Here is a 13662-nt window from a genome sequence, read left to right on the forward strand (position 1 = left end):
GTGGCCTACTCTGCTTATGGGTGGCGCTGGCCTTGTGTGGATACACTCAACCCTCCTCCCCTGTGTCATCGCGATTTTCATCTTCTTTGTGTGGTGCGAAATCAACTAGAAGTAGAAGTATGAGCGCGCCATACTGCTTTCGCAATGAGACCGGGACACAAGTTGGTTTCATTGAAAGTACTTCCCATCCCCCAGAATCTGCGTGCTTTATTCAAGTTACATTCACTTATATAGACAGTATGATGTAGACAAAAGGGGTGTTCCTTAAGAAAAGGTAATTGGCTCCTTAACTAGATGGGAGTGGTTCACCAACTGAGTTTATAGGTACATTTAAAAGTTGCAAACTAGCATTCACCCCCCAACCAAATGAAGTCTGAATAAGGACTAAGAGTGGGTGCGGTCCTCGATTGATAGGACTGGTCAGAGGACACTTCCAATTGGCATTATAGTAATACAGGATTTACACATTATATATAAAAACCTCTCTCTCACACCTGATTATATCTAGTGTTCACCTATCCTGCAGGTAGCAATAGACGGTACTACAGACTGCAGGTGTTAGTGTGGACGTCTCTCTTCTGTCCTATGCGATAGTCATGGATTAATACCCCCATGTAGGTCCAAGGAGGGCGGCGCAGTGAAGCTTTGGGACCAAGAGCTGAAAAGATGTCGTGCCTTCCGGCTAGAAACCGGCCAGACGACGGACTGCGTGCGATCCGTGTGCAGGGGGAAGGTAAGATGCACACGGCCTGTCTTCATATTCAGGATGTGTCTGAGGCTCAGGCGTCTCCTGGGTCTGTAAGTCCTGACATCTGGCACCTTGTCCTCTGGCCTCAGGGTAAGATTCTGGTAGGAACCCGAAATGCAGAAATCATTGAAGTCGGGGAGAAGAACGCGGCGTGTAACATACTGATTAATGGTCACATGGACGGACCCGTGTGGGGACTGGCGACTCATCCGACCCGAGACTTCTTCCTGTCGGCAGCAGAAGACGGGACGGTCCGGTTATGGGACATTGTAGACAAGGTAGAAATCCAAAATGAAATTCTACGGCGGTACAGTGAGCAGGCGACAGCAAAACTTTTCTTAATTTTACGGTAATTCTTTTTCTAATAGAAGATGCTTAATAAGGTGAATCTGGGCCACGCGGCTCGCACCGTCTGCTACAGTCCGGAGGGAGATATGGTGGCCATAGGGATGAAGAATGGAGAGTTTATCATCTTGCTCGTGGCTTCCTTAAAGATCTGGGGAAAGAAGAGAGACCGGAGGTCGACAATCCATGACATCAGGTGAGATCAGCGTATCATAGGCTTGTATCAGCGTGGGCACAAGAGCTGACTCTTCTCTGTTCATTCCCAGGTTCAGCCCAGACTCTCATTACCTGGCAGTGGGATCCAGTGAAAACGCAGTGGATTTCTATGATCTCACCATCGGGCCCTCGCTGAATCGCATCAGTTACTGCAAAGACATCCCCAGCTTTGTGCTGCAGATAGACTTCTCTGCCGACAGTCGCTACGTGCAGGTACGATGATTGCTCCGTGTACGGGGTGGGGGAGGGGACAGACTGGTACAGTGGATCCACATGTGATCACACGGGTGTCAGTTCTGTTGTGGGAATGGGGTTGTCAGGCATATCACCCCTCAGCCCTGTGGGAACCTGCTCCGTCCAAAGCTAATAAGAGCGGTGTGCAGTGTACAGTCGTGGCCAAAAGTTTTGAGAATTACATAAATATTGGAAATTGGAAAAGTTGCTGCTTAAGTTTTTATAATAGCAATTTGCATATACTCCAGAATGTTATGAAGAGTGATCAGATGAATTGCATAGTCCTTCTTTGCCATGAAAATTAACTTAATCCCAAAAAAAACTTTCCACTGCATTTCATTGCTGTCATTAAAGGACCTGCTGAGATCATTTCAGTGATCGTCTTGTTAACCCAGGTGAGAATGTTGACGAGCACAAGGCTGGAGATCATTATGTCAGGCTGATTGGGTTAAAATGGCAGACTTGACATGTTAAAAGGAGGGTGATGCTTGAAATCATTGTTCTTCCATTGTTAACCATGGTGACCTGCAAAGAAGCGCGTGCAGCCATCATTGCATTGCATAAAAATGGCTTCACAGGCAAGGATATTGTGTCTACTAAGATTGCACCTCAATCAACAATTTATAGGATCATCAAGAACTTCAAGGAAAGAGGTTCAATTCTTGTTAAGAAGGCTTCAGGGCATCCAAGAAAGTCCAGCAAGCGCCAGGATTGTCTCCTAAAGAGGATTCAGCTGCAGGATCGGAGTGCCACCAGTGAAGAGCTTGCTCAGGAATGGCAGCAGGCAGGTGTGAGCGCATCTGCACGCACAGTGAGGCGAAGACTTTTGGAAGATGGCCTGGTGTCAAGAAGGGCAGCAAAGAAGCCACTTCTCTCCAAAAAAAACATCAGGGACAGATTGATCTTCTGCAAAAAGTATGGTGAATGTACTGCTGAGGACTGGGCAAAGTCATATTCTCTGATGAAGCCCTTTTTCCGATTGTTTGGGGCATCTGGAAAAAGGCTTGTCCGGAGAAGAAAAGGTGAGCGCTACCATCAATCCTGTGTCATGCCAACAGTAAAGCATCCTGAGACCATTCATGTGTGGGGTTGCTTCTCATCCAAGGGAGTGGGCTCACTCACAATTTTGCCCAAAAACACAGCCATGAATAAAGAATGGTACCAAAACACCCTCCAACAGCAACTTCTTCCAACAATCCAACAACAGTTTGGTGAAGAACAATGCATTTTCCAGCACGATGGAGCACCGTGCCATAAGGCAAAAGTGATAACTAAGTGGCTCGGGGACCAAAATGTTGACATTTTGGGTCCATGGCCTGGAAACTCCCCAGATCTTAATCCCATTGAGAACTTGTGGTCAATCCTCAAGAGGCGGGTGGACAAACAAAAACCCACTAATTCTGACAAACTCCAAGAAGTGATTATGAAAGAATGGGTTGCTATCAGTCAGGAATTGGCCCAGAAGTTGATTGAGAGCATGCCCAGTCGAATTGCAGAGGTCCTGAAAAAGAAGGGCCAACACTGCAAATACTGACTCTTTGCATAAATGTCATGTAAATGTCGATAAAAGCCTTTGAAACGTATGAAGTGCGTGTAATTATATTTCACTACATCACAGAAACAACTGAAACAAAGATCTAAAAACAGTTTAGCAGCAAACTTTGTGAAAACTAATATTTGTGTCATTCTCAAAACTTTTGGCCACGACTGTACAACTCCCAGCATGCCCAGTCCGCCGCAACGATATGAGTTGTAATTCCATGGCATGTCTTTAAAGGGAGGTTCAGATTTCTTTTCCTTTTGCAGGTTTCCACTGGTTGTTATAAGAGACTGGTCTATGAAGTGCCTTCAGGAAAACTCCTCACGGAACAAGCTGTGATTGACCGGATAACATGGGCCACCTGGACCAGGCGAGTGATAGAATTTCTGACTACTACTACCCCACTCACACTGACGATGTTGCTAAAGCAGTAGTTAGAGACTCTCTTGCTAGATAATCCTAGACATCAGTAGAAATGGCCTTGCAGTTCGCCCAGCAGTCATTTTTGCGGCGAACTTTGCGCGTTCTCGGTTCGCCAAACATGCAAACATATGGCGATGTCCGCCGGGGCCATATTCTTTTGCATTGCGCCGAACTTTGCCCCATGACACATCCATCAGGTGGGACAGGACAGCCAATTGAGACGTTTCAGCACATGGACACACCCCCACCCTAACAAAGAACCCGATCTGGCAGCCATTTTACATTCTGTGTTTTGCCAGTGTAGGGAGAGGTTGCTTTGTGGAGCGGGGACAGGCTGTTAGGGCCACAAAAGTCCTTTTAAGGACTGGTATAGGTGTGATATCGATAGATGTGATATACTGAGAGTTGTGATATACTTATAATATACTTTCTAACATAGAAAGTATATTATAGTGCATTTGTATTGTGCAGCAGTTGTGTGCGGTTCTGCTGCGATACCGCAGCTATATAGAGGGACAAACGCTATTGGAACAACTAATTGCAACGGGGGTGATATACCTGTTGTCCCCAAAAAAAACTGACTGAGGGGTGTCATATACAGTCATGTGAAAAAATTAGGACACCCTTTGAAAGCATGTGGTTTTTTGTAACATTTTTAATAAATGGTTATTTCATCTCCGTTTCAACAATACAGAGAGATTAAAGTAATCCAACTAAACAAAGAAAACTGAAGAAAAGTCTTTTCAAGATCTTCTGTAAATGTCATTCTACAAAAATGCCTATTCTAACTGAGGAAAAAGATAGGACACCCTCACATGTATTCCCTCTTAAATTGGCTCAGATCTCACACCAGGTGCACATAATTAGTAGATCGTTACTCTGCATGTTGAATGAGGCTTGCCCTATTTAAACCTCAGACATTTAGTTTGGTGTGCTCCTGACTGTTGAAGTGAGAGTGAGCACCATGGTGAGAGCAAAAGAGCTGTCAGAGGACTTCAGAAAAAAGATTGTAGCAGCCTATGAGTCTGGGAAGGGATTTAAAAAGATCTCAAAAGATTTTGAAATCAGCCATTCCACTGTCCGGAAGATAGTCTACAAGTGGAGGGCTTTCAAAACAACTGCCAACATGCCCAGGACTGGTCGCCCCAGCAAGTTCACCCCAAGAGCAGACCGCAAGATGCTAAAAGAGGTCTCCAAAAACCCTAAAGTGTCATCTCGAGAACTACAGCAGGCTCTGGCTACTGTTGATGTAGAAGTACATGCCTCTACAATCAGAAAGAGACTGTACAAGTTTAACTTGCATGGGAGGTGTGCAAGGAGGAAACCTTTGCTTTCCAAGAGAAACATCGAGGCCAGACTGACATTTGCCAGAGATAAAGTTGACAAAGACCAGGACTTCTGGAATAATGTTCTTTGGACAGATGAGTCCAAAATTGAATTATTTGGACACAACAGCAGAGGACATGTTTGGCGTAAACCAAACACAGCATTCCAAGAAAAGAACCTCATACCAACTGTGAAGCATGGAGGTGGAAGTGTCATGGTTTGGGGCTGCTTTGCTGCAGCAGGACCTGGTCAGCTCACCATCATAGAATCCACGATGAATTCTACTGTGTATCAGAAGGTGCTTGAAGAACATGTGAGACCATCAGTTAGAAAATTAAAGCTGAAGCGGAACTGGACCATGCAACATGACAATGACCCAAAACATACTAGTAAATCAACCAAAGATTGGCTGAAAAAGAAGAAATGGAGAGTCCTGGAATGGCCAAGTCAAAGTCCAGATTTGAATCCCATTGAGATGCTGTGGGGTGACTTGAAAAGGGCTGTACGTGCAAGAAACCCCTCAAACATCTCACAGCTGAAAAAGTTCTGCATTGAGGAGTGGGGTAAAATTTCCTCAGACCGATGTCGAAGACTGGTAGATGGCTACAAGAACCGTCTCACTGCAGTTATTTCAGCCAAAGGAGGTAACACTCGCTATTAGGGGCAAGGGTGTCCTATCTTTTTCCTCAGTTAGAATAGGCATTTTTGTAGAATGACATTTACAGAAGATCTTGAAAAGACTTTTCTTCAGTTTTCTTTGTTTAGTCGGATTACTTTAATCTCTCTGTATTGTTGAAACGGAGATGAAATAACCATTTATTAAAAATGTTACAAAAAAACACATGCTTTCAAAGGGTGTCCGAATTTTTTCACATGACTGTACCTATAATATACTTTCTAACATAGAAAGTATATAGTGCATTTGTATTGTGCAGCAGTTGTGTGCGGTTCTGCTGCGATACCGCAGCTATACAGAGGGACAAGCGCTATTGGAACAACTATTTGCAATGGGTGTAATACCTGTTGCCCCCCAAAAAAAATATTGATGGGTGTGATATACCTTCTTCCACAAAATACTGATTGAGGGCTGCGATATACCTGTTGCCCCAAATAAACAGGGTAATGTGATATAACTGTGGTGGCAAAAAATAATAATTGAGGGGTGTGATATACCTGCTTCCACAAAATACTGATTAAGGGGTTCGATATACCTGCTTCCACCAAATATTGATTGAGGGGTGCAATATACTTGCTTCCACAAAATACTGATTAAGGGGTTTGATATAACTGCTTCCACAAAATACTGATTAAGGCGTTCGATATACCTGCTTCCACCAAATATTGATTGAGGCCTGCGATATACCTGCTTCCACCAAATACTAGTTAAGGGGTTCGATATACCTGTTTCTACCAAATATTGATTGAGGGGTGCGATATACCTGCTTCCACAAAATACTGAATAACGGGTTTGATATACCTGCTTCAATCAAATATTGATTGAGGGCTGCGATATACCTGCTTCCACAAAATACTGATTTAGGGGTTTGATATACCTACTTCCACAAAATAATGATTGAGGGCTGCGATATACCTGCTTCCACAAATACTGCTCTTCTCTAGGGACTTAGGCACAGGGTCATTTTGAAAATAACAGGCAGAGGAAGAGGCAGGCAGTTCCGCAGTGGTGGTAGGGTCGGGCAGGTGCACCAGGCGGAGCCTAAGTGGTAAGTTGGAGAAGGCGCGTGCGATTACTTCAAGGGGCTCACCAGAGTTGGTTGAGTGGCTCGCTCACCCTTCCGCACCCTCCTCACTCTCTGCTGTGTGCACCCCCAAATACACCACCAACACCACCATAGCCCCTTCACTCGAGTCAGAGGAATTATTTTCCCATCCATTCCCAGACCTTACCGATGCGCAGCCATTCTTGACATCGTATGAGGTAGCAACGGCCTCCACCCAGCGGTCTGATGACAGTACCCAGATCAGCCCAATGAGGGTGGTCCCCGCTGTTGCTGCCTACTCCGAGATCTCTAATATCAGTGGTGGTGAAGGAGACGATGATGATGTGTCGATAGACGTCACGTGGGTGACCACAAGAGAGGAAGAGGAGGGGAGTTCAAAGGGAGATACGGAGCAGCAGAGAGGGAGAAGCAGGCAGAGCTCGCAGGGCACAGGAGGCAAAAAGCAGACTGCAAATGTATCTGGAGCGAGCAATCCACCATGCACTGTCACATCTGGCGCTCCCAGGACGCCGGCACATGGCTCCACAGTGTGGGCTTTTTTTTAACGTGTCAGCTGCTGACAATAGTGTTGCCATCTCCAGCCTGTGCTGTCAATGCATAAGTCGCGCTAAGCCCAACACTCACATCGGGACGACCGCCTTAAGAAGGCATCTGGCCTCCCATCACCGAGCCCAGTGGGAGCAACGCCGTCAGAACCCACAAAGCCACACTCCCGTCACTCCACGTCCTGCCTCTTCTTCTCCTCCCATTTGTCCTCCACTCCACCTTCCACCATGCCGTCGTCCGGTTCATCTGGCAGAAAGCAGGCTTCCGTGGCCCAAATGTTTGAGCGTAAAAAGTTTACGACGCTGGATAATCCTACTGCCATATAAACTGGTGGACTCGGAGACCTTTAGAAAATTTGTGGCCATTGGCACACCGCAATGGAAGGTCCCCGGAAGAAAATATTTCTGCCAGAAGGGCATCCCAGAGCTATATGGCCATGTTCAGCGGCAAGTGAATGTATCTCTGGCACACTGTCGGTGCCAAGATACATCTGACCACAGACACGTGGTCTAGCAAACACGGGCAGGGAAGGTACATAACTTTTACTGCCCACTGGGTGAACCTTCTGACGGCCGTCAAGCATGAAACCCGTGGCACCCATGTAGATTTGGTGTTACCGCCACGGATTGCATGCAGGCCTGCCTCTTCTTCTCCTACTCCATCCTCCCTCTCCTCCTCGGCTGACTCCTCTTTTTCCACTGCTACCGTCTCTTCCGCTGCACCCCCAAGCTCCCCAGAACCTATTCGACGTCCCAGGTGAGACGTTGCGATGCTGTGCTGCGGCTGTTGTGCCTGGAAGCCAAGAGCCACACCGATCCTGCACTCCTTCCAGCTCTGCGGTCACAGGCCGATCAGTGGTTAACCCCGCTCAATTTGACAGTTGGTAAAGTGGTGTGCGACAACGGTGCCAATCTGCTGAGCGCGCTGAAACAGGGCAAAATGACACACGTGCCATGCATGAGACACGTCCTGAACTTAGTCGTGCAGCGATTCATTGCCAAATACCCTGGGATCTTTTCATCGTGAACGTGCGTTCGCAAACCGTCCCAGCCGATATTCGTCCATCACTAGACATCACCACAGCGGTCACTCGTCTGTCTGCCAAAAGCAGCACTGGACATGAAGCAGAGTTAAAGTGGTTGTCCAGGATTAGAACAAAAAACATCAAGACAGCATCTTCAAGAAACAGCACCACCCCTGTCCTCGGGTTTTGCCTGGTATTGCAGATCAACATTATTGAAGTAAATGGCGCTGAGCTGCAATACCAGACACAACCTGTAGAGAGGTGTCGTGCTGTTTTTCTAATCCTGGACAATTCCTTTGAGCAGTTGAAACAAAGTACATTAGATACGCAGAACAACTGAAAGTTTAAAGGGGGTTTTCTGAGATTCTGATATTGATGGTATTTGAGGAGACTGTGGCACTCCAATAAGCACCGCGGCCTCCTCACAGCATGCCAAGAACAGCGCCGTACATTGTATAGTGGCTGTGCTTGGTATTGCAGACCAGGCCCATTTACTTGAAAGGGACCGAACTGCTCCGAGCCGGCGTGACATCACTGGCCTAGGGAGAAGCCTCAGGCATCACAGCTTTTTCAAACAGCTGATACGCGGGGGTGCCAGGAATCAGACAACTGCGTGTCTGATATTGATGAACTTTCCTGAGGGTAGGTCTTCATTATCACGGACAACCCCTTTAATTACATAAAAGCGGAGGAGGCAGCTCCATGAAATACATTGCGTGTATGTTGTCCTCCCCAGAGCATTACACTATGCGGCACTGTACACTATAACTTTATCACCACCTGGGGGACAGAGATGGAACTGCAGTGGGACATCAGGTTTCAGCCACTGTACCCTGTAGGCTGTCACTCATTTGTTTGTTTCCCCTTGCAGCGTCCTGGGCGAGGAGGTGGTAGGAATCTGGTCCAGACATGAGAAGTCAGATGTGACATGCGCCTGCGTCTCTCACTCAGGAATTAGCCTGGTTACGGGTGATGACTTTGGAATGGTCAAACTGTTCGACTTCCCCTGTCCTGAGAAATTTGTAAGTAAATGTTTTTCCAGTGCAAGTGTCGTATACTGTGAGGGTGGAGCAGGAATTCCATTGTAACCAGTCTGTTTCTTCTGTGTCCAGACAAAGCATAAGCGGTTTCTGGGGCATTCAGCCCACGTGACGAACATACGATTTACCAGTGCGGATCACTATGTGGTCAGTGCAGGAGGGGATGACTGCAGGTGAGGAGACCAAGCCAGATGTCCCCAGTATAATGGCTGTAGCAGAAAACAGCTCTATTGTCACGTGTCTGGAAAGCCAAAATATATTCCAGAGCTGTACTCACTATTCTGCTGGTGGAGTCACTATGTACATACATTACTTATTCTGTTCTGATCCTGAGTTACATCCTGTATTATACTCCAGAGCTGCACTCACTATTCTGCTGGTCGAGTCACTGTGTACATACATTACTTATCCTGTACTGATCCTGAGTTACATCCTGTATTATACTCCAGAGCTGCATTCACTATTCTGCTTAGACTGCTTTCACACTAGCGTTAATATTTTCCGGTATTGAGATCCTTCATAGGGTCTCAATACCGGAAAAAAATGCTTCTGTTTTGTCCCCATTCATTGTCAATAGGGACAAAACGTAACTGAACAGAATGCTCCAAAACGCATTCTGTTCCGTTCTCATACCGGAGAGCAAACTGCAGCATACTGACACAATAGAAAACAGATCCGTCCCCCATTGACTTTCAATGGAGTTCATGACGGATCCGTCTTGGCTATGTTAAAGATAATACAACCGGATCCGTTCACAACGGATGCAGATGGTTGTATGATCAGTAACGGAAGCATTTTTGCTGAAGCCTGCCGGATCCGGTAAAAACGCTGGTGTGAAAGTATCCTTACTCCCACAAACTTTAATATATTTTATTGAGATTTCATGTGATAGACCAACACAAAGGGCTCATGCACACGGCCGTTCCGTGCATTTGGGACCGCAATTGCAGTCCCCGACGCATGAGCAACATCCGTGCAGTGGGCTGGACCCATTCAACTTGAATGGGTCTGTGGTCTGTCCGCACCGCAAAAAAAATATGACATGTCATATTTATTTGCGGTGCGGAACAACGGAAAGAAACACCATGGAAGCACTCCGTAGTGCTTCCGGTGTTCCGTCACGTGACTCCGTTCCGCATCTCCGGAATTGCAGACCCATTCAAGTGGCCGTGGATTGCCGACCCGCCGTTTGCAAGAGGCCAAAGTAGCAAGTGTGTGTGAGGTGAAAAGAAAATGATAGCAAAAACGCTAGTGTGAAAGTAGCCTTGGGGTCCTTGCTCACATAAATTTGGTGGTTTTTCACCTGTTTGAAAACAATAGAAGGAGCACTGTGTTGTTTTTTTTTCTGCCACTTGCAGTATTTCAGGTTTTTTTTGCACACAGTGGGGGTCATTTATTAAAGGCCAGCATTTTACGCCGGTCTTTGATAACCCCTGCGCTGCTGGAGGATGTGTTTTATTTATTATGAAGCACATTTTCTGGCAGTCCATGAGCCTAGATTGAAGTCTGCTTAAAGGGAACCTGTCACCGGGATTTTGTGTATAGAGCTGAGGACATGGGCCGCTAGCACATCCGCAATACCCAGTCCCCATAGCTCTGTGTGCTTTTATTGTGTAAAAAAAAAACGATTTGATACATATGCAAATTACCGAGATGAATCCTGTCCCTGACTCATCTCACGTACAGGATTCATCTCAGGTTAATTTGCATATGTATCATATAGTTGTTTTTTTTACACAATAAAAGCACACAGAGCTATGGGGACTGGGTATTGCGGATGTGCTAGCGGCCCATGTCCTCAGCTCTATACACAAAATCCCGGTGACAGGTTCCCTTTAAGCCCCTGGGTGAAGTAGATTTCAGTTGTCGTTTATGCCAGGAAACTGGTGTAAATGTTTGGGAATTTGCCGGGGCTGATGGCTCTGCCTCCCCAGTGTTAAGAGCGGAGTAAAAATGCTGAGTGCACCTAAATTTAGGCACACCGGCATTCAAAAAGTCATAAAGCTGGCCCATGTTCCTTTTTTTTTACGTCGTGGGGGGGCATGCATTTTTTATTTTAAATTTATTTTTTTAAAGAAGCCCAGAAGAAAAAAAAAAACTGCCACCTAATGAACAAAAAGACAATTAGGAAAGAAAAAAAAAACAAAAAAACACTTGTACGTCCTGCGTTTCGTATTTCCTAAAGACATTCAGCTAAAACCTGGAGCTGACATTTTACCACAAAAACGCCACTAAAAACCTGTGCGTCCAAGCCCCCTGAACAGCTGAGCTCTTGTTGTTTCCTGATTGTACGTTACCTGGTGTAAAAATGACTTCACTGAATGCAAACCACCATAGCAAGTTTTGTGCAGACACTGAACAAGCAGGGAATGCTGAGAGACTTCACCTCTAGACCTTAACACACTAATTCTCCTCTCATTCACATTCTCTCTCTTCTGCAGCTTATTTGTATGGAAATGTGTCCACATGCCGCACTGATGGCAGCACGACCTTCCACCTCTGCCAGCGGGTGGAGCCCGGGAACACTTGTTCCTGCAGAATCGCAAAGAGGAAGCATCCAAATCCAGAGACGAGCGTGTCCTGCAGAGAAGGCGGGAGTCGAGTGGATCAGCTTTACATGGAAGCATGTGCAACCCCTTCTCCGCGGGGGTTGATCTATTCAGAGCAGGAGTCGACGTTTCTATTCCAGTTGCGGGACAGGTTCAACCATGTGCCGGAAAGATGTGTTACGTTGTGAACCATATACCAGCATGGAGATCCCCCTCTGAGGATGGCGCAGAGCAGCCAGGACATGGCACCAGGGCCTCGCTTGCTCTAATAGCTGTGCCAGCCAGGATGCGAGTGCCTTCCCTTCTCTCCCAAAGTCTGACGTTTCCCGTCTTTGCCTTGTTCAGTCCGTTCCGCGCTGACGTTGCCATATTATGTGCTGCTTGTTATGAAGATGTTCTCCGGTCTGTTGTTCTTAAGCCTCTTCGGTGCTAGAAGGGGGCTGTATCTCATATTGGGGGTCAGTGGGAGCATTTACTCTGAGTAACAAATATCATTTCTGATAAGTTCTTTTCAAGTTTTATTTGGCATCAATGAAGGTGGAGGCGTCTTAGGCCTTATTCACACAACAGACTGTCAGTTTTTCCTGGCCATTTTCGCATCTGTTCCATGACCGGCTGAATTTCACAGGCTTTTTTTTTTTTTTAAATAAAATGCCAACCCCTGACATGTATAATGTTCCCCATACTGGTCATCAGCTGTAATGTTTTTTTTAAATTTTATTTTAGCCAGAAAAAATAAAAACTCACCTCAGCCACTTGGACGCGCAGAGGCATTCGCTCTTCTCTTGAGGACCTGTGCACAAGCGTGATGACATCACACTTGAGTGCAGGTCCTTCGGAATCAAGACAGGAGTGACTGCCTCTGCAATTGCCATTGGATAAGATAAAGTTATTTAACCCCTTGAAAGGCCATATTGCACAAGTGTACCCGTTTTTAACGGCCATTAGACGGGTGTTATTCACTGACTTAATAAAATTAAAAAAAAGCCATGTGAATAGCCCCATAGACTGCAATGGTTCTGAAAATGGCCATTTTTCACTGTCATGTGAATGTAGCCTTAGAAAATAATAAAATTCCACAGGAAATGACAATTCTGGAATATGTATTCTTATGACTCCATGTTGTGCCATTCTCTTATTTCTCTTACCATTTTTTTTTTGGGGGAGGGGTTCCCGCACAGTCTAGCATTGTGCAGATCCGTCTCCATACAGTATTCAGGTCCATTCACACGTCCGTGTGTGTTTTGCGGATCCGCAAAACAAAGACAGCGACAATGTGCGGTCCGCAAAATGCGGACCGCACATTGCCGCCACTAAGAGAATATGCTTATTCTTGTCCGCTATTGTGAACAAGAATAGGACACGTTCTATTTTTATCAGGATCGGAATTGCGGACCTGGAAGTGCGGGTCCGCAATTCCGGATTCGGGCCGCACATCGTATGGCCCCATAAAAATGAATAGGTCTGCAATTCCGTTCCGCTAAATGCGGAGCGGAATTGCGGATGTTTGAATGGGGCCTTAGAAAGTATTGGCTCCGGTGAGCCGAAGTTAGTTATTCACGAAGCCCATGATTTCGTTGAAGAACTTCGGTAGTTGATTTTTTATTTATTTTTTTAAAGTGGAAAACCTCTTTACAACTTGAAACTGAACTCTGCTTCGGTCCCTAAGGTACTAGTCAGAATCGAAGCAGGGTTCGGTTTCAAGTTGTAAAGCGGTTTTGCACTTTAAAAAAAATTAAAAAAAATAAAACTACCACCAAAGTTATTCCGCGCGACTTCGTGAATAACTTACTTCAGCTCATCGGAGCCAATACATTCTAGTACTGTACGGAGACTGATCTCCATACAGTATTATTCCGCAGTTTGGAGCGAAGTGACTTTGGATTAAGCATCCGAAGCTCGCTTCGCTCAACTCTACCAAATGTGCAG

The 13662-nt window shown here is 45.9% G+C and overlaps 1 protein-coding gene across 8 annotated transcripts in view; it reads left to right on the plus strand.

Annotated features, from left to right (window-relative positions):
• The window catches only part of EML5 (EMAP like 5), a 118312-nt gene extending 105644 nt beyond the window's left edge, over positions 1-12668 (plus strand). For 4 of the 8 annotated variants that reach the window (XM_040412182.1, XM_040412184.1, XM_040412187.1 and 1 more), the window contains 7 exons: positions 619-733; positions 838-1026; positions 1117-1289; positions 1360-1522; positions 3350-3453; positions 9016-9166; positions 11626-12668. In XM_040412182.1, the coding sequence (XP_040268116.1) occupies positions 619-733; positions 838-1026; positions 1117-1289; positions 1360-1522; positions 3350-3453; positions 9016-9166; positions 11626-11838 (1108 nt within the window). In that variant the 3' untranslated portion in view covers positions 11839-12668. The other 4 variants (XM_040412186.1, XM_040412185.1, XM_040412183.1 and 1 more) reach the window with 3 other exon arrangements.
• Positions 12669-13662: the final 994 nt, after the last annotated feature.

The sequence above is a fragment of the Bufo bufo genome, chromosome 11 (genome assembly GCF_905171765.1).
Source record: "Bufo bufo chromosome 11, aBufBuf1.1, whole genome shotgun sequence".
NCBI classification, from domain to species: domain Eukaryota; kingdom Metazoa; phylum Chordata; class Amphibia; order Anura; family Bufonidae; genus Bufo; species Bufo bufo.